This window comes from Mytilus californianus, unplaced genomic scaffold (genome assembly GCF_021869535.1).
Source record: "Mytilus californianus isolate M0D057914Y unplaced genomic scaffold, xbMytCali1.0.p SCAF_11, whole genome shotgun sequence".
Classification (NCBI taxonomy): Eukaryota; Metazoa; Mollusca; class Bivalvia; order Mytilida; family Mytilidae; genus Mytilus; species Mytilus californianus.
Window position 1 is genome coordinate 13,362,999 of NW_026262593.1, and position 26,086 is coordinate 13,389,084.

General features: G+C 31.8%; 2 protein-coding genes and 1 long non-coding RNA gene across 38 annotated transcripts in view; 2 read left to right on the forward strand and 1 right to left on the reverse strand.

Annotated features, from left to right (window-relative positions):
• Positions 1–26,086, reverse strand: part of LOC127719590 (nucleolar complex protein 2 homolog) — a 227,607-nt gene that overhangs the window by 46,629 nt on the left and 154,892 nt on the right. For 4 of the 5 annotated variants that reach the window (XM_052225812.1, XM_052225813.1, XM_052225811.1 and 1 more), the window contains exons 13-15: positions 17,713–17,826; positions 16,136–16,237; positions 14,807–14,950 (exon numbers count right to left, since the gene is read on the reverse strand). In XM_052225812.1, the coding sequence (XP_052081772.1) occupies positions 14,807–14,950; positions 16,136–16,237; positions 17,713–17,826 (360 nt within the window). The remainder of the gene's footprint in view (positions 1–14,806; positions 14,951–16,135; positions 16,238–17,712; positions 17,827–26,086) is intronic. The other variant, XM_052225814.1, reaches the window with a different exon arrangement.
• LOC127719595 (uncharacterized) lies at positions 10,085–11,362 on the forward strand. The gene has a single exon (XM_052225821.1). It carries the CDS (start codon positions 10,115–10,117, stop codon positions 11,357–11,359), a length of 1,245 nt encoding a protein of 414 aa, XP_052081781.1. The 5' UTR covers positions 10,085–10,114; the 3' UTR covers positions 11,360–11,362.
• Positions 17,941–20,849, forward strand: LOC127719599 (uncharacterized). Of its 32 annotated transcripts, none has more exons than XR_007990390.1 (5): positions 17,941–19,646; positions 19,680–19,712; positions 19,746–19,811; positions 19,878–20,376; positions 20,411–20,849. It is a non-coding gene; the product is annotated as an uncharacterized LOC127719599 (long non-coding RNA). The 32 variants fall into 32 exon arrangements; XR_007990406.1 differs by having other exon boundaries at positions 19,746–19,778; XR_007990416.1 differs by having other exon boundaries at positions 19,779–19,811.

Here is a 26,086-nt window from a genome sequence, read left to right on the forward strand (position 1 = left end):
TCTCTTCTACCAAATCCAACGCTTGCCACAAAATGTCGTCCGTCTTATACCCGTCCATATTGACAACTGTATACCAGGAGCATGATGTATTTTTTGTTTGTAATAAGAATACACGAAACAGTCAACCTTGACCTGTTGATCCATATTCCTACATGGATTTAACGGGAATATGCAAAACAACTTTGACATTTGTAAAATATACTCACTTGTCAAAGTTTGAACGAAGATAACCAAAGAAAGGTTACTAGTGGGGTTTTATGTAATAAAAAAAATAATCTTATAAATCATGGTTTGGTATTGTCAATAAATATGCTATCAATTTTTTTTTTCTTTTAATAATCAATGTTAACAAATATAGGGTTTAGAATGGGGTGTAAGTTAGTTATACACCTCGGGATACGGCGTGTCTGGATAAGAAACCCCTCCGGCCTCCGGCCGACGGGGTTTCTTATCCAGACACACCTATCCCTCGGTGTATAACTATTACATCAACTGTAGTGTAATTTGCTTTGAACTAGCTATTAGAACTCAATGTCATTTTGTTAATTGGTTATATACTCCATGCTGATCTTTTTGAGTCGAACCCTTTCCTTCTGAGTTTTACAATTTGTTCTTATGTTGTTTGCTATTTCAAAACTGTTCCTGATTATGGGAGGGCTGAGTACTCACAAACATGGTTAACCCTGCACACTATGAATATTATTATCACAAGTAAGTGGCCCTTTATTACTTGGTAGTTAGTGTTTGCTGTTGGTCATATTTGTTTTTCCATTTATTGTCTTAAAAGAGGGACTAAAGATACCAGAGGGACAGTCAAACTCATAGATCGAAAACAAACTGACAACGCCATGGCTAAAAATAAAAAGACAAACAGACAAATAAAAGTACAGATGACACAACATAGAAAACTAAAGACTAAGCAACACGAACCCCACCAAAAAAATGGGGGTGATCTCAGGTGCTCCGGAAGGGGGGAGATTTTACAATAAATTATGGTTTCACTGGTAAGTGATCAAACATACTACCAAGAGATCACTGAAAGAGTTTAGTGGACCTTAAAAGCTAAACATTAATATTCTTTAGGCAGGAGGTGTAGTTCTTTAAATATTTTTTTAGTTTTGTTCAAATGAGTTGAATACAGGCAGAGACATATATACACATATATATATATCTGATACAGGTCAGCACATTCCGGAAGCAGAAAACCGCGTTTTTAACATTGATATTAATTTCTGTAATAGAATATAATTATGAATAAAGAGAGATTTGAGGTTTTTAAAGTCAATGAGAAAGCAACCCAAACGACTAACAAAAACCAACAGACATAATTTCAGATTAGACATGACTATCTAATCGCTATCTCTGACCATAAGTCACCCACTTTTTTACAGTTCTTAGGCTAAAGCTGATTACCTTTTATTAAATTAATTCAATGAGATATCTTAAAGAAGGAACTTGGTAATGCTTTTCTTTATATATATGGAAGACTCTGAACCGTGATGGTACTCCGAACCGTGATGGTCACGCTAAAGTGTGATGGTTTGACGCTGAAGTGCGTTTTTCATCACGCTGAAGTGCGATGGTGGCATGTTGACGCTATCTTGTTGATAGCTACGCCGAAGTGCGATGGTGGAAACGCTGAAGTGCGATGGTCTACACAAACTACATTTTCATTTCTTTTCATGTCGATGTAGAAGTCAATTTGTATGTTAGCAGCAGTTTTCCAGGGTTTTAAGTTGATAAGGGGCTTATACACTTTAAATACTACGAGAAACGGGGAGGGTTGGTGGATATGGGAAATTTTTCCCTGTGTAGCGATTTTTTTTTTCGAAATCTTCAAAAGGTTCATTTTTACGTACGATGGAGCGTGACATTCTCTAAATACACACGGGTCCGCAGACAGACTCTGTGTTATAATATTAAGGTAAACGAGGAACTCATGAGAGGATCAACGTAAAGATAAAATGTTAAAATACCTGTACAGAATAACGCAGAATTATGTCCACATGTAGAAAATCAAAGAGGACGATCTCTCATTTAGTATGTAGACCATAATGAATGTAAATTAATTTATTAAATATTAAGAAAATCTACTTCTCATAATAATTGCACATCTGTAGATTTTAAACTAGTCATCACGCGTCAATTAGATCATCGCACATCAGCGAATGGACCATCACACTTCAGCGTAGACCATCGCACTTCAGCGTGACCATCGCACTTCAGCGTCCCCATCGCACCTCCGAGTCCTACATATATATATATCTTTGACTATAATATTTTTATACAGCAGACAACCCATGTAAGTTATTGGTCATTATCATTTGATTAATGTTTCAGACCACCACATACAGGTTTACCGGGTACACACATAAGGCGCTGTAACTATTAACACTTCCTCCGGGAAATGATCCCATCAATTCATTCAACAGTGCTTATCTCATTTTCAACATCCTATATATGACCACTTTGGTACAATTACTATTTAAATTCAAGCTCTTGAGGTAACTTATAAATATATTGACAAAGCTTCCCTTGAAATTGCCTTAAAAATACCAGATCTACATTTCATTCTTATTCAGTGAACTAGTATATGTTCCTGAATTTAAAAAAAATTATATAATGAAATAAAACGTGGATATTGATAAAGCTTGCTAAATAAAATTGGTCTGTGTTTAACTGTGACTTTATGCAATTCAAATGTTGAAAAAGAAGCTAATGAAAAAATACACAGTAAAAGGACTACAATCAATGACGATGCAAGGACACTAGAAAAATAACTCTTCCAGCAATTAACATGACAAAATCAAAGTCAGTAACCAAACTTTTTGAACACAATCATTTTTTTGTTTATTATACCTACACGTATAATTATAAATACATAACAGAAACATAAGATAAAAATTTCAAACTTCCACAAAATGCACTTTTTTAAAACTGAGTTTTACTGTGTGTTTATTTATTCTACATTGTCTAGAGAAACTAGGGGAGGGTTGAGTTCTCACACAACATGTTTTACCCCAGCCACATAATTATTGCACCTATCCCAAGTCAGGAACCTCTAGCTTTTGTTTATCTTGTGTTTTTTTTTTATAATTTTGATTCATTTGTATGTATTGGGGTTTCAAGCGTGATGTCCATTTCGCTGAACTAGTGTACACAATAATTAAGGGGTCAGCTGAAGCCCACCTCCTTGTGCCGGATTTACTTGCTATGTTAAAGACCCATTATAGTGGTCTTGTTTTCTCTTTGACACATTCCCTGTTTCCATTCTCCATTTTCGTTTTAAAAATCAAACTGGAAATAACCAAGATTTTAAAATTTTCATTTTTTATACCCCTCACATAGGGGTATTAATTATGTTTTTAGGTCTGTGCGTCCGTTTGTTCGTCCGTCTGTCCCGCTTCGATAATAGTTTTGTTAAAGTTTTTGGTCAAGGTAGTTTTTGATGAAGTTGAAGTCCAATCAACTTGAAACTTAGTACACATGTTCCCTATGATATTAACTTTCTAATTTTAATGCCAAATTAGAGTTTTGACCCCAATTTCACGGTCCACTGTACATAGAAAATGATACTGCGGGTGGGGCATCCGTGTACTATGGACACATTCTTATTTTGTAATTATTTCGTAAAACAAAATTATATTTCACACAACAAATTGATTTTTTTTGATATCGATAACAAGAGGAATACATATGCATATAAACATAAGATAATCAACAAATTGATTATTATTGATATCGATAACAAGAGGAATACATATGCATATAAACATAAGATAATATAGTCTGTCTATAAAGATCCTCTGTTAAAAGTTTTAACCATGAATAACCAAGCTTTTTATTTCCATTTTTCACAATTTTTAAACTACAAATTACATTTTACACAAGAATTACATTTTCTTTAAAATACTAATTACTATAGGACTCCTTAAGATAAACATCAGATAGTATTTTCTATTTAGATCCCAATTCGAAAGTTTTAACCATCAATAACCGAGATTTTTTTCATTTCCAGTTAGTGGGTTTTCTGTCTTAAAACATATATTCAACCAAAATTACCTAAATATTAATATTGATAACTAAAGGACTTCACAAAATAAACATAAAATAGTATGTTTTTTTTTCTATATAGATCAAATTTCTAAAATATTAACCATTAACAACGGAGATTTTTCTACGTTTCCAGTTTTTGACATTTTTTCACTAAAAATCACTCATTTCACCTCAAAATTACTTCAATATGAATAATAATTACTAGAGGACTACATAATATTCTATTAAGATCAGGTTCCCTGTCTTCAACAATCTTTAGGTCTAAAAATGTAACCATAAATAACAATTTTTCTTCTTTTCCAGTTTTCAGCATTTTTTCTCTAAAAACCACATATTTCACCCCAAAATAACCTTTTCCGCAAATTATATCAATGTATAATTTTAGTATGTTGTTAGTACAGGTCTCTATTATAATTTGCACTAAAAAAACCTTGTGTTGCAATTAGTTGGAGGTTGAGTGATTTTAGAGCTAAATTGACTAGGCTAAAACAAGATCTCCCCCAATTATAATTACATCATCAACAACAAACACATCCAAAATAAGATCTCCACCAATTATAATTACATCATCAACAACAAACACACCCAAAACAAGATCTCCACCAATTATAATTACATCATCAACAACAAACACACCCAAAACAAGATCTCCACCAATTATAATTACATCATCAACAACAAACACACCCAAAACAAGATCTCCACCAATTATAATTACATCATCAACAACAAACACACCCAAAACAAGATATCCACCAATTATAATTACATCATCAACAACAAACACATCCAAAATAAGATCTCCACCAATTATAATTACATCATCAACAACAAACACACCCAAAATAAGATCTCCACCAATTATAATTACATCAACAACAGCAAACACACCCAAAACAAGATCTCCACCAATTATGAATACATCAACAACACATACATACATCATCCACAAGATATTCACCAATTATGAATACATCAACAACACTTACATACATCATCCACAAGATATTCGTCAATTATAAATACATTCACATCAAAATCTCTACCAATTTTAAATACACTAACCACAACAAGATCTTTTCCAAGTATAAATTCATCAACAACAAGATGTTCACAAAGTATAAATACATCACCAACATCAAGATATTTTCCAAGATAAAGTTAATAAATTGCTTCGCTGAGCGCAGCTGTATACAACCGCAGATGTCCAACACTGAAAAGTTGGGGCCAAAATGGACACAATATTCATGCTTGATACAGGTCTGAATTTGGATTGTAATTAAATTTTTGACACATAATAGGTTTCTGACACAGAATAACTGTAGTCAAAGAAATTCAAATTGGTCATATGATTTTAATTTATATTCAATTTTTTTCTTTTGTGCAATACACTATGCGAATTGACCCCCCCCCCCCCCAAAAAAAAAATATTTACCCCGTTTTTTTGCGTTTGTGCAATACACTATGTTGTTGAATATTAACCCCCCAAAAAAAAATATTTGAAGAAATTTTCTGTTAATTTCTTAAATCTGAAATGAGAAAGAATGTCCCCCTCCAATTTTTTTCACCTCCCCCTTTCCCTTATTCCAAAAAATAATTCTTTCCTTCAAGTTATGGTCAGTATCTCAGACAATCATCATTTCTTAATACATAATTTACAAGCAGTGTAAGGGAGGTAATCAAACATTGTTATTTGAATTGATTTGGATTTTGATTTGGATTACCTCCCTTACACTGCTTTTGAATTGTCTCAATTGTTCTTTAACCAGAAAAACCCTTGTTTTTTTCCCTTTTTTTGCCCCTAATTCCTAAATGGTTTGAGCCATAACCCCCCAAAGTCAATCCTAACCATCCCTTTGTAGTATGGAAACTTGTGGTATAATTTCAGAGAGATTCATACACTTTAACACAAGTTATTGTCTGGAAACTACAAAAATGCTTATTTGGGCCCCTTTTTTGGCCCCTAATGCCTAAACAGTTGGGACCATAACCCCAAAAATCAATCCCAACCTTCCTTAAGTGGTTATAAACCTTGTGTTAAAATTTTATTGATTTCTATTTACTTATACTAAAGTTATTATCTGGAAACCATCTGTCTTCGGACAACGCTGACGACGAAGACGACAACGACGACAACGTGATACCAATATACGACCAAACAAAAAATTTTTAATTTTTGCGGTCGTATAAAAAGGAACCAAAATCTTGTAAATTGCTATCTTTGAGTAGGTGGAAAGGGTATTGGGAGACAGGGAGAGAGGGGACGGGAGAAAGGAGGAAGGGGGCGGGAGAAAGGAGAGAGGGGGTGGGAGAAAGGAGAGAAAGAGCGGGAGAAAGGAGGGAGAACTATCAAAGGGAGACGAACTTTAATGTTGAAAAAAAAATAAAGAGGTAAAAAAACGAAAAAACTGGATACTAAATGTTCTAATAAATGGACAAATCTTTGAAAAAAGGCAACATTTATATTTCCCAAACCATTTTTGCCATTTCCGATCATTTCTAGAAATCATCCTTTTTAAAATCAATCGGGTCCAGGACCAATCCAGTATATCTTATCAAAATCCTTCGTAATTAAGTCCATTTTTTATGTACAATGTGTATCATAACTGTTTCTTGTTACGGAATATATTTTTTCAGCATTTATTTTCATATTTTGTTAAGAAATTTGCACTTGCATGTTTGCAGTATAATTGTTGTGTGTGTGTATTTTTAGAATAGAAATCCAGATTTAGTCTGTGTTTCAAATATTAAAGGAGGTGTTTCGGTTATGGTCATGACACCTAGGCTTATCCTCATCAGGTATCCCTAGCCTATATTTTTCTTTCTTGTAATATTTAGAATGGTTCCAATTTGATTTCACTTATGGGGATACGACACCTGTTCATACGTTCTAGTTCGTTTTTTTCTTTTTTGTTTCTTTCTGTTTTTTGTTATTTATTTCTCTCTTTATTTTAGTTGTTCTGTAATTTTATTGTGTGTGATATTTTTATCTTTTATTTGATTTTATACCACTATATCATTTTCCATTTTAGAATTCGTTAAATATTCTTTTAGATTTTTATGTCTTTTGTACGCAATAATCGGTGGTTTTGGAAACATAGTTTTTGTATTTCTGTTTTGTTCGATTAGGTGCCAATGCTTCCTTAAAGCTCTTCCGATTCCTGTAAATGCTGGGTTAAATTTTGTTGCAAAAACGAGTGGTGGAGGCGCTTTCTTATTTTTATTATTGTATTTCAAAGTTTGTTTCCTTTCTCGTTTTGTTGTATTAGTTATAATGTTGTCAATCTCATTTTCGTAATGTCCTCTTTTAAGAAGTTTAGACTTAAACAGTTGGACTTCTTTATTGAAGTCATTTAGGTAATTGCAAGATCTTATAAAAAGAATACTTTCTGCAGTAATGAATCTTTTAAATACGGATGTAGGGTGGGTTGATGTTCCCCATAAGTGAAATCAAATTGGAACCATTCTAAATATTACAAGAAAGAAAAATATAGGCTAGGGATACCTGATGAGGATAAGCCTAGGTCTCATGACCATAACCGAAACACCTCCTTTAATATTTGAAACACAGACTAAATCTGGATTTCTATTCTAAAAATACACACACACAACAATTATACTGCAAACATGCAAGTGCAAATTTCTTAACAAAATATGAAAATAAATGCTGAAAAAATATATTCCGTAACAAGAAACAGTTATGATACACATTGTACATAAAAAATGGACTTAATTACGAAGGATTTTGATAAGATATACTGGATTGGTCCTGGACCCGATTGATTTTTACAAATTTAATACATTATCCACTTGACCATACAAAGTAAGGTGTTCTCGAGGACAGGGAAAAATAGAGATGACACAATAAAAAACTATGTCTAATTTCATGATCCTCATACATGACCATACATATCAAAAATGAGTTTCTTGACATTGGAGCATGCACAATGCACCATTGACAACATTCCAACATTGTGTATTAATTTGCGTACGAGTCGGAGGCAGGTCTTGTTCGTAAAATCAGTATTTGCTTTAATAAAGACCTATGCCACCTATATATGGTCATATATTAATTCAAATTTGTATTAAAATCTATTGATCTGAAAAAAGACGGTTGTTAAGGTGGGAGATGGAAGCAGAGGGGCGGGAGAAAGGAGAAAGGGGGCTGGAGAAAGGAGACGAGGGGTGGGAGAAAGGAGAAAGGTACCCCCCTTTCCACCCCCTCATCTTTATCTTCCCGTAATAAATGGGAAATAGATTTAAATATGCAGATCGAAGATTGGAATACTATTTATTCCATGCCTTTCATTATAACCAGAAATTCGTTTTTACAAAATTTTCAATTTAAGATATTTCAAAGGATTCTGCCATGTAATTTATTTTTATTAAAATGTAAATTAAAAGAAACTGAACTATGTACATTTTGTTCAGAAATTAGAGAAAATATTTTTCACATTTTATGGGGATGTAATGTTACACAAAACTTCTGGCTATCCATTATAGACCGGATTAAAAATTATGGCATTCTCTTGCCTTTCAGTGCAAAAGAAGTCATTTTAGGTGTGTCTGAGGATTTTGTCAACAGTAAAATAGTTAATAATATTTTGATGTTATTTAAATACTATATATACAAATGTAGATGTAAGAACATATTCACCACAAAATATGGTGGGATAGAATATTTAAAATATTGGATTAATATAGAAAAATACTCTGTATGTTTCTTAACCCCTGTACAAAAAGTAAAAATGGATCAGAAGTGGCATTTGTTAGAAGCAGCTTTTAATTAACAAAATCAATTGTAATATTTATATCTTATAATATCTTTATGACTTGATCGATCTTAAAAGTGTTACTTATTTTTTTATAATTTGTGTCTAATACTGTAGTATGTAATTTCACATGTTTCATCAGGAAAAATAAAAAAATTGCAAAAAAAAGATATTTTCCAAGTATGAATACATAAATATTAAGATCTTCACCAATTATATAAACATCAAGAACAACATGTTCTTAAACATGTATAAATACATCAACACTGTACCTGATTCATGAAACTCTTGTAAAAAAAATATTGGACTCTAGTTCCCCCAATATAAGGAGTGAATCATCCTGGTAATATTTTAGTTATTGACTTTTGATGAGGTTAATACAATGATTTATCAACCCCAGAGATATGATATTCACCGAGGGCAACGGCTAAGGACGAATGTCAAATCTCAGGGGTCGATAAATCATTGTATCAACTGAAATCAAAAGTCAACAATTGTTTTATTACACGGACGCAGTTCCAAATCTTGTATTAACCTCATATGATTTTGCCGTGGTGAATATAATGATTTATCAAAGAGGATTCCTTCGCCTTTAGTCAATGAGAAAACAGAAAATTCATAGTCCTATAATAAAAGAGTTTGTTCAGTGGTCTTTCTATATTGATTTGTACACAATACACTGCTTAGCATAATCTGGTCTGCTGATGACATATTAGATTTTTCTTAGTTAAATTGAACTTTTAAAGTGTAAATCATACTGGTCTTGTAATTTTTAGTCTAAATTATTTTTGAGTTGTCTGCCTTATAACATAAAATTGAAGTATTTCATTTCAAAAGTCAAACATTTTCCTATTTTTTTTCAGGCTGAAATATTTCCTTGGAAAATGAAAAGTTTATAACAGGCATAAGCATGGACTAAGAAAGGTTTCACATTATAAATTATAATATATGAGATTTAAATAAATAAATATGTACATATCTTTTGATATTTTGTTTCAAGAAGTAACTGTCTGAATTCCTATATCAAGTGTTTCCTTCATTCATGCAAGTTCATACCTATTAGATTTATATACATTTAAGTTGAAAATACATCTTCAATATAAGCTGTCTTTATGATTTGATTTAACTAACAAAATACATTTAAATTGTTTCTTATTTTGAACTTTGCACAGCTCGCAATGTTTACACATTGTAAACATAAGATAGTTAAGATTATTTTAAAAAGTGCTATTTATAGACAGTAGGCACAAGGAAGTATAAAAGACAGACATATTTAATTTGTAAAAATGGCCTTTGCAAGTTCAATACAAAAAGGACAAATTCCAGTAGGATGTGAGCTATGCAAAGGTCAAAATAAGATCCAATTCAAATGCATTGAGTGTGAACTTTTAATGTGCAGTGAATGTATGGACAGAGTCCACTTAAGGATTGCTAAAGATCATCAGATAACTGATATAAAGGATATAGGTAAACATGTTACTTTCAATGAAATAAAGTGTGAAACTCATAAAGGACAAACATGCTGCCTTTTCTGTCAAACCTGCAAAACATTTATCTGCTTGAAGTGTGTAGCTAAAGTTCATAATGGACATGAGTTAATAGAAGAAGATGACTATAATGAAGGCAAAGTAGAAATGAAGCCAAAACAGCAAAGTAAGATTAAGTTTGAAATATTCAAAGAATATACAACAGATCTTACCTCTGTTCACGATATAGCAGTATGTTCTGATGGTTCTATGTGGATGGGGGATAGTACCAGATCAAAGTTACAACATGTCAAACTTAGGGAGGATAGAACTGAAGTAATAACAAGTTTAAATACTAAGATTTATGGAATGGCAAAAACTCATTCAAATAACATTCTTGTTAAAACAGAAGGTGAGACCAAACTTAAACTAATCAACCCCATGACAGAACAGATAACAGATTCTAGGTTTGATGTAAAACCACTGTATCCAATCAGTATCCATGTAACCAGTGATCACAGAGTCATCATAGGAGCCTTGACTGGAGGTGGGATAGTCCCTGTCACAGGAAGAAGTGTAGTGGTAGTAATGGATCAGGAAGGAAAACAACTCAAGGAATATGAACATGACAAACATAACAAACGATTATTCACCTTCCCTGGATATATAACAAGTACCAGTAATGGTAATATCTGTGTGGTGGATTGGTTAGATAATACTAACAGAGGTATAGTGGTTGTGTTATCACCAGGGGGAGACATTCTAGGAACTTACACTGGTCACCCTGATGTCAACACAGAGGATGATCCATTTACACCTGTAGGCATACTAACAACACCATCAGATAACATTGTTGTTACAGATACAAACAATCATTTATTGCATATACTGACTGACCAAGGACAAAGTATTACCTACTACAACCTCCGTAACATGGGAATCATATTTCCATATTCCCTTGCTCTGTCTACATCAGGAACTATCTTCATAGGATGTGTAAATAAAGCAGGAAGTCCAGACACTACAAAGGCTAAACTTTATGAGTTGGAATATTCTGGAATCTAGTGATCACAAGGTAAAAAACAAAATTGATAAAGATTTGATAACAAAAAAGATGCATAAGAACTGAAATACTGTGGAATCAACGGACAAACCAAACAGTAGATTGCAAAATGAAACACTAAGAATTGAAGAAACAAATGGAATTTATATTTTAAGCATATTTATCAATTTTAATTGTTTAATCACAAAATTTCCTCTTCATCAACAACATATTCATGTTTCTATCCCTGAACATGTTTATACTTGTATCAAAACTAAGAGTTAAATATCTGAGAATGTTTTATTTCTTTCTTTTTCAAAATAATCAAGAACAGGAATAAGGTTATAAAAAATACATTTATGTCGCAAAGCGAGGCTTAGCAATCCTAGATTCTGTCGTCGGCATCAGCACCATCAACATTTGGGTTCAGTCTATGGTTAAAGTTTTTAGAAATCAATAATTTTGTCAAACCCTCACGGAATTTTAGGAAATTTGGCCAGAAGCTTGTTTATGACCAAAATACAGTATCCAGAGCAAAATTTTGAAAATATTTATTTTTATTTTTTCGTATTTTACTGTTTGTTGTTACACATCAACTACTTTGTGAAACTTTCATACAATTTTATGAAACTTATGAACTTTTGAAATTTTTTTTTTTCATTTTCAGTATTTTTCTGATATATGGTCTTAATTTTTTACAGTTCTCATTTACAGACAGTCTTGGATTGAATTTTTTTGACAAAATACATTGTTAAACCTTCATGGATTGTAATGAAACTTGTACTGATGCTTATCGTCAAGACCAAGAAATAGCATGTAAAAAAAAAGTTAAGATTTTTTGTTTAATTCTGTACTTTTCTGATAAAAAGATTCACTTTTATGGTCAACATTACACTTTTACAATGATAGTAGCAATTGTAGGCGAGACACAGGGTTCTTAGGAACCCTTACAAATTTTTTATGATGATGGCAGATTGGTGTTCAAAGTCTAGTGGCAAATATTACAAGCATATCAGGACAATAACATGATAATGACCTATGAACCCTTCTTTAAACTAGACTAAAAACCTGTCAGATTGTTAAGATCTCCAAGGAAGACATGTCACCCTACTTGAACACATTATTTTGACTCTGAGGCGACAAGTATTTGCTCTTAAGGGTATATGATACAGTTTTGACCACACAGTGAATTTTTGACGAAAGTTTGCATACAAGCTATTTTTCACCTAGTCAATTCAAATATGTAATAAATAAATGGAGAATGTGTCTATAGGCTACAAATGCCCCCGCTTGTATATATGCAAGAGTCAACTTCCACATACAGATGCAGGATTCATGTAGTATAAACCGTTTGGGATTATAAGCATTGTGTATAGGTTTCATAACATTTGGTTGAGGCAAACTAAAGTTAGAGAACGGAAACAAAAAACTCAGCAATTTTTATGTTTATAAAGGGGCATAACTCATGAATGGTAAAAGTGATGCCACCCAATTTCGAACTTGATCTGTGTTTTGTGGTAATACGCATTGTGTATAAATTTTATAACATTTGGTTGAGGGAACCTAAAGTTAGAGAACGGAAACTAATTTTGGGGACAGACGGAACGGACAAGGTAAACACTTAATGCCCCCTCCGCTACGGCAGGGGCATAAAAATATATCTTCATCTGCTACTTTTAGAAATAAATTGGGTCCAAATTTTAGACTTGTACTGGAAATTTTGGTTTCTTGGACATGTCTATCCTTCGGAAAGACATACTTAGCTTTTTTGTTTCAAAAGATAAACGTGAGCAGATATTTGTAAACGCATCTGGAATATCTTCTCTGTATAAGTGTGCTTTGAATTTGATCATGATTTTAGTTAAGGAACAACATTTTTTGCTGTATTTTTGGTATATTTATCTTTTAAAAAAAAATTTCATCAGTGATTTCTCCATAAAATTTGGCACAAATAATCCTCATACATAATCTAGCTTGGCATTTTTAACTAGAGGCTCTCAAGAGCCTGTGTCACTCACCTGTATCTACTGTGGTTTTGGAAATTATGTAAAATAAGGTAAAATCATAATAAATAGTAGTAGATACCCTAATAATGATTGAGGCCAAGTTTGGTTTAATTTGGCCCAGTAGTTAAATTAAAAGCAGGTCATCCCATTGTACATGTAGTCTTACAATAGTTACTGAAGACCCCTTATCATTATTTAAATTAGTTTGTAAGTTTTGACCATTTGAAATTGTTTTTTTTTACAATTTTCCCATAGACTTCTATAGTAACCCCTATGTTCTATTTTTAGCCATGGTGGCCATGTTGGTTGGATGACAGGGTCATCAGATATATTTTTCAATCAAGATACCCTATTGAAAATTATGGCTAACTTTAATTCTATTTGGCCCAGTAGATTAAGAGGAGAAGACTTTTGTAAAAGATTACAAAAATTTACGAAAAATTGTTAAAAATTGACTATAAAGGGTTATAACTCCTTAAAGGGTCAATTGACAATTTTGGTAATATTGACTTATTTGTAGATCATACTTTGCTTAACATTATTGCTGTTTACAGTTTATCTCTATCTATAATAATATTTAAGATAAGAACCAAAAACTGCAAAATTTTCCTTAAAATTACCAATTCAGGGGCAGCAACCCAACAACAGGTTGTCTGATTCGTCTGAAAATTTCAGGGCAGATAGATCTAAACCTGACAAACATTTTAAATGCTTAGTTTTAGAGATATAAGCCAAAAACTGCATTTTACCCCTATATTCTATTTTTAGCCATTTTCGGCCATCTTGGTTGGTGGGCGGGATCATCAGACACATTTTTTAAACTAGATACCTTAATGATGATTGTGGCAAAGTTTGGTCAAATTTGGCCCAGTAGTTTCAGAGAAGATTTCTGTAAAAGTTAACAGAGTCGACGGACGATGGACGCCAAGTGATGAGAAAAGCTCACTTTGCCCTTTGAACTCATTTTCAAGTTAAATCAGTCTAAATAATAAAATTCAGTCGAAAATGCATCTTTTCCCAATATCTCATAGTTTGACGTCATGAAAAATAACATTTTATGTTAGCAACGTTATTACCTCCCCTGTAACTGTATCTTATGCCCTTAAGTCTTCTAGTCTTATGATTTACCCAGCAGGGTATCAAACATACAATCTCCAACACTTGAGATGAGCTTTCTACCAAGAGACCACAGCGACAAATATTTATTTTTCAATTGAGCATTTTTAATGAGAAAAACAAGTTTAGCAACATGTTTTTCAATTAAAAACATTTAATTAAAAATGTCCAATGTTTAAACCTTTCTACTCGATTAATTGAGTTTTTGGCAAGTAAAAATAACACCTTCTGACTCTTATTTTCTTTGTTACATTAATTTATGTATGTTATAGTTAATTTTTTAAATATAAAATTTAAATTATTTGTTGCTAATTTTATTTTACTCAGTACATAAAACAAAGAACTTACAATAGCTTTATCATCAGAGATACTGAAGGACACAGATTTTCTCCTGTCTGTAATAAACTTTGATGTCTCCTGAACTTTATCCACTATCTGTTTTATTTGTTTACAGTAGTTTGCTATTTTACATTTCTTCAGAAATTCCTTCATCTGAAATTCATTCAATTATTATTGATTTTTCCCTTTCAAAGAAGAAAGGACAGTTACTTTTCTTCTGCAGAGTTGGTTAAAGTGTATTCATGCATTAGTAACTAAAGTATGAATATGCATTAGTAACAAAAGTATGAATATGCAATAGTAACAAAAGTATGAATATGCATTAGTAACAAATGTATGAATATGCATTAGTAACAAAAGTAGGAATATGCATTAGTAACAAAAGAATTATTCTGAAAGTAAATTACAATTGCAGTGTGTTATCACTTTTTAAAGATGGTTAAAATTAATAACAAAATTTGAAAAACAAGTTATTATGTTGGTTTTCTGGTGTGTAAAATGTTTCACATTTTGTCATGTTGAGGTCTTTTATAGCTGACTATATGGTATGGGTTTGGCTATTGTTAAAGGTCGTACAGTTACCTATAGTTGTTTAAAGGCACATTGTTTGGACATTGGTGGATCCAATTTCCACAGATATTATTTTTGTAGCGTTATTTATTTAAGAAATAATAAAAAAAAAACACACCTCTTGCAAAATTATTCAACAATGTATTTGTGTAAAGCTTTCCATCTCCATTAGGACTAGATTGTCTTTTAAAAAAGGGGGGTACCTATCATGGCCCAAGACCACAATTAATGATCCCACTTTTCGTTGTCCACGAATATAGTTCCTTTTAATTAGAGTGTATTTTTTCTTAATTTTTTTTCTTTCCTTTCCTCACTCATTTCTTAGTTTTTTTTGGGTGGAAATAAAAGAAGAGAGGTGAAATAAACTTTTGGATGTTGTATTTTAACTGATTTTGATATGGAAAGAGTGATTAGGCCAGGTGCAAAAAGGTGATATTTACAGTTTTCGGAACATCTCTTGACTTGTCCATAGGGGTATGGATGTGTATTGGCTAAATTTGTAAGAGTCATTGGTTCAATCTTTCTGAATTTTGTATATATTTTTGGACTAGTACTATACATTACACACACAAAAGATTTGACAAAAATGCATGGTGCAATTTTTTTAATGAAACAAAACGTTATAAAGAACTAATAGGGGAATTTAATTATGGTCTGTGGCCATCATCCCTTATTTTTTGATTAATTACTGGAAACTCGTTGAATTAGAAAGTTTGAAGCATCATTTAACATATCTGAAATAAAGACAAATAACCCTAATTAAATTACCTGAAGTATTGATGGTAGAACCAGTTCAGGAAAACCAATCTTATGAGCATGGATGTTAAAATGGTCCATAAATAGTTCATATAACTGGTCAATGATGCCATCCTGAAAAATAATGTTAGATTTACCTCCCTTTGCACAGACGGACACAAAACACTGCTTAAAGATTACAAAACTAATTCCTTATAGAATAAAAAGTAATAATTATATAAATCATTCTATTTAAAATTGACTTTTATTCAAGTGAGTCAAAAAATAATTATAAGTGACAATTGTTCTGACTAGCTTTTCTACATTTCTATTTTTTACATATAAATATTGCTGGATTAAGATTGTTTATAATAATCACTACATTTTCTTAGCTCATTTGCCTTTAATGAGTTGTATATAGTATTGATGTTTTGTAAGTTTGTTTGTTCATTATAGTGTTCTGTGTTTTGTTATAAGATTTATTTAGCTTAGACTGTGAGTCCAAATTACATTTATTAAATTGTTAACATTTAGTTTGTGAGGAAATTGTAGAATTCTCCTAATATGTAGTATTTCATGGGTTTTTACTAAGTTTGGTAGTTAACATATGCAGATCAATTTAATAGCTGAAACATTTTTGTCTTTTTAATGTAATCAAAAACATTTAAAAAAATTTGTGTATGTTTTTCATATTCTCAATTTACATAACAATGAGTCAAGAACTCTAGATCTGAGACAAGGGGTTCAGGTACAAGTAACTGTTTCATAAAAATTATACTTCAAATTGCATAAAAAGAAGAGCAATTAAATATGAATAAGAAATTTTGATATACTATTGTGTAAAAATGAATATGTAATAACAATGTGTATAGTTTTGGGTTTGCTGTTGGTGGTTGAAATAGTTTGCTGTAGTGCTGAAAAGTATTGCCTGTTATTATAATGTTGTTTACTGTACTCATTATTAATGTACTCTGAATTCATTATTATTCGTGGCAAACCAATTTTCGTGGATTTCATGGGTAAATGTGAACCGCATATTTAAATGTTCAATGAAGTATACAATATCTATATTAGGTTTTGAATTTTCAAATATTTTGGCATTGAGCTTACTGAAGAGACATTATCTGTCGAAACGTGCATCTGGTGCAGTAAAATTAGTACCGTTTGTATAATTATAGGCTAGTATGCAGACTTTGGCAAAATCATGAAATCAATATCCACAAAAATACAAATTACCCTAAATCCATGAAAAATAAGTGAATCCACAGTAATCTATTACTCAGGAATGAGTATAATACATGTACATCTAATTCTATTAAAAGATCAATCTAAACAAAGATTGAATGTTAAAAAAGAATCAGTATTATAGATTGTGGGTAATTTCTACGTTAAACTAAAATGAAAATAATTACAGTTCATTGGTTGAATGTTTATTATATACAATACTGTTAATCATTCATAATGTTTTGGCAGATATTTTTGAAAACAACTCAGAATACATCAGATTCAGGGATAGAAAGGTCTCTAATGTCTAAATTACATTCATGGAGCCCAATAATTCAAATAATTGATTACTTATTAAATATAATATTATAAAAAAAAAATTTTACCTTAAAAGATTTCTCTACTAGCTGTGCTTTAGATAACTTCAGAATACAGGCAAAATTTAATGGTTTGAAACTGATACTTTTATGTTTCTTGTTGAAATCTGTCAGCTCAAACACCTGCAAATAAATATTTATAAATTAATACTTTGAAAATTGAAATCTTACTAAAAAGAACAGGTTAAACATTGTTTATGTCTTTAAAAAGTCATGTCTATTCAACATAAATAGTTATCTCCCTTATAAATGTTAATTATATGGTAAAGTATCACTATGTCAAAGAACATGTCTTTTAAAAGTCATGTCTATTTAAAATAAATAGTGAGTTATCTCCCTTATAAATGTTAATTATATGGTAAAGTATCACTATGTCAAAGAACATGTCTTTTAAAAGCCATGTCTATTTAACATAAATAGTGAGTTATCTCCCTTATAAATGTTAATTATATGGTAAAGTATCACTATGTCAAAGAACACGTCTTTTAAAAGTCATGTCTATTCAACATAAATAGTGAGTTATCTCCCTTATAAATGTTAATTATATGGTAAAGTATCACTATGTCAAAGAACATGTCTTTTAAAAGTCATGTCTATTCAACATAAATAGTGAGTTATCTCCCTTATAAATGTTAATTATATGGTAAAGTATCACTAAGTCAAAGAACAATGAGTTATCTCCTTTAAAATGATAAATACTGCATCAAGTTTGATACAATATTTCTCCATTTGAGACAGATAAATTTTCAAATTTAAAACCCAAAGGCTTGCCTAGCAGTTTAAAAATTTAAAATTGAACTGTCAAGAGTGGAGAAATATTAAATTGCACTAGATGGTGGTAGAATCTGTTTCTTTATTGATTGATGATATGCAGACAAACTTAATCCTTCTTTTGCATCTGTAAAAGATGTGTTCTTTCTATGTAACGTCATCAGCCACAGTTGCCTTTTTTCATGACGTCACAATAGAAAATTAAGAGGAAAGCACGAAAATTTGACGTCATAATTGAATTTTGACCAATAGAGAACTGATATCAACCGAATCGCACCTTGATTATAATAAAAATAATCAATAGGTCAGGAAAATGATAAATATGGCAAGAATTAGAGAAATATGGTTAAAGCATGACTAAGTCAAAGAACGTTGAGTTATCTCCCTTGTAAATTACAGTGAAGAACAATGAGTTATCTTCCGTCTTTGACAAATGATTTAAAAAGCATGAATTATGAGAGCAAAAATATTGAGTTATCTTTCTTCCTTGATAATAATTGAGCAAGTCACAAACACGCAAAAGATGAGTAAGCTCTTTTTTTTACAAAGCAGTAATTTGTTTCAAACTCAGATTGTTTCAATTTATATTATAATCCTGTGTATCATTTATACTATATTATTTTGTATCATTTGTACTATATCATTTTGAATCATTTATATTTATCATTTTGTATCATTTTGTATCATTTGTATCATTTTGTATCATTTGTACTATATTATTTTGTATTATTTGGTATCATTTGTACTATATCATTTTGTATCATTTGGTATTAAATTAGATTGAACATTTCTTTCAAAATTAACATTGATGAGAAAGTAGGCAAAATATTTGCCTGTTAAAAGGAGAACTTCTCATAAAAAGGTCCTATTGTTTAAAGACATGACAAGAAGGTAAAGCAATGCTTAAGATTTTGGGGTTTATTTATCAAAAATATAAGGAGAAAAAATACTTGAGGTGTGAAGAAACTGCAGTTTAATTAACACCAATTTTACTTGTAAGAATTTTTGTGAAAAGAGCTTCTGTTTTTTATAGCCCTATTAGGTTCCAAATGTATAGAAATTAGATCCCTAGGGTACAGCTAGTGTATAGAAATTAGATCCCTAGGGTACAGTCAGTGTATAGACATTAGATCCCTAGGGTACAGTCAGTGCATAGAAATTAGATCCCTAGGGTACAGTCAGTGTATAGAAATAAGATCCCTAAGGTACAGTCAGTGTTTAGAAATTGGATCCCTAGGGTACAGTCAGCGTATAGAAATTAGATCCCTAAGGTACAGTCAGTGTATAGAAATTAGATCCCTAAGGTACAGTCAGTGTATAGAAATTAGATCCCAAGGGTACAGTCAGTGTATAGCAATGAGATCCCAAGGGTACAGTCAGTGTATAGCAATTAGATCCCTAAGGTACAGTCAGTGTATAGAAATTAGATCCCTAAGGTACAGTCAGTGTATAGAAATTAGATCCCAAGGGTACAGTCAGTGTATAGCAATTAGATCCCTAAGGTACAGTCAGTGTATAGAAATTAGATCCCTAAGGTACAGTCAGTGTATAGAAATTAGATCCCAAGGGTACAGTCAGTGTATAGCAATTAGATCCCAAGGGTACAGTCAGTGTATAGCAATTAGATCCCAAGGGTACAGTCAGTGTATAGAAATTAGATCCCAAGGGTACAGTCAGTGTATAGAAATTAGATCCCTAAGGTACAGTCAGTATATAGCAATTTGGATCTCTAAGGTACAGTCAGTGTATAGCAATTAGATCCCAAGGGTACAGTCAGTGTATAGAAATTAGATCCCTAAGGTACAGTCAGTATATAGCAATTTGGATCTCTAAGGTACAGTCAGTGTATAGCCATTTGGATCTCTAAGGTACAGTCAGTGTATAGCCATTTGGATCTCTAAGGTACAGTCAGTGTTTAGCCATTTGGATCTCTAAGGTACAGTCAGTGTATAGCCATTTGGATCCCTAGGGTACAGTCAGTGTATAGCCATTTGGATCTCTAAGGTACCAAAGTGCATAGAAAACGGATCCTTTGGGTATCAGAGTGTATAGTATGATTTTTATTCAATAACTTGATAATCTGTGTAAAGGACATTCTCAATGAAATGATTTTTACATTCATGTGTAATGAAGACACAATTCACAGACAATATCTTTGGTACAGTAGTGAAAAATGTCAATCATTGATGGTTTATTTTATGTGAAACCTATTGGAGTAATCATGATCAATTGTTAATCAAATTTGTATTTTAATTGTATGTAATATTATACATATTCTGTGTAAAGAGCACATTTGTAATATCATTGTAACTATGTATGCACATTATATACAATTAATCATGAGTTTCAATAAAAGTAGTTTAAAAAAATGAAAATTGCACCCTTAATTGTCAAAAGTATAAAAGTGAAAGGCATTATGACTTAAAAAAAAGTAACAACTAATTCAAATGATTTCTACTATCTTTTTCCCTAATCTGACCTTAGCTGTTTGCATGATATTGTTTTCAAATTAGGGAATAAAACAAGTTGCCAGATACCTTCAATAACAATTGAAAACAACACACTAATAATTCATGTGTCTGAAGCGCTTTTCTGGATTTACTTTCATCAGGAACACTGAAAGCCAAGGCTGTCTAAGAACCGAAATAGTTGGAAGAGCTATATGATAAAAAAGGACCTAAAAAAATTAGCCAAATCCCATAAGACAGAAATGCAACAACACAGCAAAAAAAGCTATAAACACACCACTCCATATGTCGTTCTCTAAGTTGTCCAGAATAGAGGTCTTTGTAGCAAACAACATTCCACGGACTTTCTCATCAAAGATGGCTGTTGTAGGTTATTGAACTTCATACAACTTATGTTAATTTAAGTCTACATTGTAACATAATGTTTAAGATGTACAATGATATATGTGACATTTTATTCACCAAAATAACTATTAAACATCACAAGGTAAATTGATATGGTAAAAAAGAAAATTAATGTTGCACCCTCCTGTGTTATAAATAGGTACTAAAGGACAACCTTGGAAACATGTAATCCTCCTTCACAGACATGTATAAAAAGGCAACCTTGGGCACTGATGTAATCCTCCTTCACAGACAGGTATAAAAAGGCAACCTTGGTTTATGTCATCTATCACTTCAATAGTGACAAAAAGTCATTCATGAATAAACCAGTTAATATACTCTTAATATGGAAACCCTGGTGATATTAATCGGAAGTTTGATATAATTTTTATACAATCAGTCAACTGGATGATTTAATCAATCTATGATATCACATATATATGCACAAGCATGCAGAAAACTGCGCAGTATGGACCATTCATTGAAAGGTAGAAAATCTTTCAATACAGGAAAAGTCAAACAAAAGACACCTTTCCCAAGGTTATTTTCTATTCAATTTTTATAGATGTAGCATCTTCACAGCCTAATGTTCAAGATGTTTGGAAAACCTCCAGAAAAAGGTGAACGCCTTCTTCCCATTCTAATATTTTATCAAAAAGTTACAGTAATTCTTTTGTAATGTATTGATATATTTATTTTTATTGAAACATTGGTGAATGGAAATGACCTTTTGTGACCTTTGTGAAGGAAAGTAGCAGTTTTATTTGGAAACAGATGTACCTTGATTATTACTGGATTTAAAAAGAGAAACAGTTTAAGGGAAAAAGCAGAACGGAATTAATTTATAATGAAATTAAGGTCTTCAAATGAAAAAAAAAAAGATTTATTTTTTTCATATTTATACTGCCTAAGTTTTGATAGTTAAGCCTTTCTTTTGATTTTATGAATAATTATAATCTACAAAATCTTACGGGAGTAATTAATATTTTGAGTTATCTTTCTTTAATGTCACTGTGCTGCACAAATTGGAGGATTAAAGGTATGTTTTGGTGGATGTGGGTGTATATGTTTCCTTTTTACATGCTTCCCCCCAAAAAAATTGGAGAGCATATAGTGATTGCTTTGTCCATCTGTGTGCCTGAAACAAAGGGTTTCAAGATGATAACTTGTACCCCTTGGAAGGGGAAGAAGTCTATTGATTGTGGGGTCAATAGGTTAAAGCCTGGTTATGGGTACTAACATAGATTTCTTTTTAAAGTTGTTTTCTGTATGGTGAATTACAACATATTTATATAGGTGGAAATTATTAATAACAGTATAGGTTTATTTGTCCCTCCAAGCACACTAAATTGAAATTTTCTCTCTAGATAAATGTGCAGTTTGGGGAGCATCTGAAGTTGGCAATGTCAGTTTTCAACTTGTTTAATTTGGCTACATATTCATTGTTAATTCTGGTCACATAGCTCCTCTGAGGTAATCAGGTTTTTATATATTAAAGGATTTCAATCTTTTGGTTTGAATTTTCCTGATGAAGGTAATAAACTGCTTCGCTGAGCGCAGCTGGATACGCCCGCAGAGGTCCAACCCTGTGCAGTTGGGGCAAAAATGGACACAATATTCAAGCTTGATACAGGTCTGAATTTGGATTGTAATTAAATATTTGATATATTATAGGTTTCTGAATAAATGTAGTCAAAGAACTTGAAATTGGTTATATGAAAGATTTCTTGCTGTTGTGCAATACACTGTGCTGTTGCGCAATACTTAGTAAATCTGTTGTCAGACTATAAACAAAATAAAATCTTATAACTCGGAAATGTAAAATCGAAAATTTATAAAAATCAAAAGGGAGCTTATAAAAATAGATATAAACAATTTACCAAAGTTTCATAAAAAATGCTGAAAGCATTTTTGAGTTATTGTCCTAAAACTGGAAAAAAACCCTTTTCGTAATGAATAAAACCCCATAAATCAGAAACATATAGTCTGAAATTTATAAAGATTAAAAGGGAGCTCATGTCTATAGAAATAAACAATTCACCGAAGTTTCTTGCAAATTGGTGAAATTGTTTTTGAGTTATAGTCTGAAAACTAGAAAATCCCCCCTTTTTTAATGAATAAAACCCCAAAACTCGGAAACTGTAAATCCGAAATTTATAAAAAAAAAAACGAAAGGGAGCTCACGTCAATATCTATGAACAATTCACAAAAGTTTCATGCAAATTGGTGAAATATTTTTAGAGTTATTGTCCGAAAACTGGAAAATCCCCCCTTTTTTAATGAATAAAACCCCAAAACTCGGAAACGGTAAATCCGAAATTTATAAAAAACGAAAGGGAGCTCACGTCAATAGATATGAACAATTCACAAAAGTTTCATGCAAATTGGTGAAATTGTTTTTGAGTTATTGTCCGAAAACTGGAAAATCCCCCCTTTTCTAATGAATAAAACCCCAAAACTCAGAAATGGTAAATCTGAAATTTATAAAAAACGAAAGGGAGCTCACGTCAATAGATATAAACAATCCACCAAAGTTTCATGCATATTGATTAAAGCGTTTTTTAATTAATGTCCGACATGTTGACGACGGACGGACAGACGGTCAACGGTATACCATAATACGTCCCGTAAACGTGCGTATAAAAATCCAGAAAAGTGCCTCAGACAAATCAAATTTACAAATTATAATTTGTATTTTAAAAATTCTGAATGCTGTCCGAATATTGATGCATTCAATGTTTCTGTACTTTAATTAGAGTCCAGTTAATCAGGAGGCTGAACATTACATAGTATGTTTCCTGGCTGGTTCATGGACAAGGGAATCTGAAATATTACTTTTTAGAAAGCCAATGAAAGAAAGTACTACGGAAAATATGGCTGTTGTGTGAATTTCTTATCTTTGAACTGTTCTCGGGATATTTCCCTGAAAGAACCGCGAAATCACAAAGAAAGGAAGCAATAAGTTCACCAATGAAGAGCGCATAGCATAAACCTATCTCATATTTAGTTATCAATCCATCATCATGTGCATACACAAATACACAAACCAACAAAAAAGACATCACCACCAAGGTTACGTACACATTTGCTACAGACGAGGTTAACTATGATAATGTCCACGGGATAGGCAGCCATTATCACAAATAATCATCATGGGTTTATGATAAGGATGATGCTCCATTTGGCATGGTATTATGATAAAAACTTCTTCAGTACATAAATCATATCTTATTATTATAAAATTTATTGTTTATTCGTTGCTAATAATAACAGAACCATTGCACTATGACTAATGAATAATTCAGGTAATTTCAAAAATCTTCTGATAAGCTAATCTGCGATTTATCTGGCGTCTACCAGTTGTGGAACCTGGTTTGGGCCGTTGAATGATTTTTGGTTCCTTAAAGTTTAGTGGCAAATATTTCATGCATGTTCAGGACGATGGGCCGTTGAACATCAGATATCAGACCATATATAAAACACATGGAAATATACATTATTTTAAGTCCATACCTCAGTCAAGTTACCTGAAAACCATTTATATCAAGGTGAATAGTATATTAATTCAAGATTTTTATGAAGGTGAAATTAAAATATCTAACATCCTCACAAGTAACCTTTATTTAGATATGTTTGAAATATGACAACGTACATACAGGTGCGCCAAATAATGTCCCTTAAGCAAACAGTCAAAATGTCCTAGTACAACTCGCTGATTGGTTCATTCAATAAATTCACACTGAGAAGTAGGTGTTTTATCAATCAGAATATGGGTCAGTGTGCCAGACATTGAACTTGAATGACTTCAAGAAAAATTTTCCTTCACTTTAATCTTTACCCCTAGAAGTTCCAAGGTCAAGTTTAAACAAAGGAAACTACAGATGAGAGATCAAGCAGAGAATTCTAAATGTGTATAATGTCTATCATCACTCATCAGATGACGAAAACGCTGACAGGAAGTGTGCATTAATTCCCAGCAAATAAATAAGTCTAAAAGTTTCCATTGACAATAATAAAAACGACAATCCTTGTTTTCTCATACAAGAGACATTGAATGAAAAAAAGATCATTGTAGAAAAAAAACTATAAATTAAATACTCGTGGTTTATCGCATGTCAATTTAAAGAAAACTGATCTAATCCCCAGGAGAGACACCCGGGAGAGTTTTTATTCTTGGGTTATCAAGTAAACCTTACATCGAAACGTTATATTTAATATTGAAATTGATATTGATATTCCGTGGATTCTACCTGTCTACTGCATTTCTGATGAATCGTATGGAGCTGAAACGCGCGTCTGGCGTACCAAATTATTATCTAGGAGCTAAAGCTCAATAGTTAATTGGAAGAACCAAGAAATAGTCCTTTCTATCAAATCTTAAGATCAAGTATATACTTGGTTTTGTGGTAGATGGCTGATGATTTAAATAACACCTTTTCACAATATATTTTTGATACATTCAATCTTATATGTATCACATAAAACTGTATTGTTTTTTTTTCAGTTATGACTAACAACCTAATTTTTTTTTTTTGTAAAATCATCCAAACAGTAAATAAAAGCCGTGAATATTTACATACAGAGTGTGATTGATAATAACCAACTATGAATGAACTATTCTCTGTGGATGAAGTCATAAGAGATGAGTGATTCATCGTCAAATTATTCCTCAAGTATCGACCTGGAATTCAGTTCTGATAGTACAGGTGTGAATATACAATGTAACAACTTCTCAATAATTATTCGAAATAATTCAATAA

Coding starts and splice junctions, on each gene's coding strand:
- LOC127719595 (XM_052225821.1), top strand. CDS start 10,115: ATGGCCTTTGCAAGTTCAATACAAAAAGGACAAATTCCAGTAGGATGT.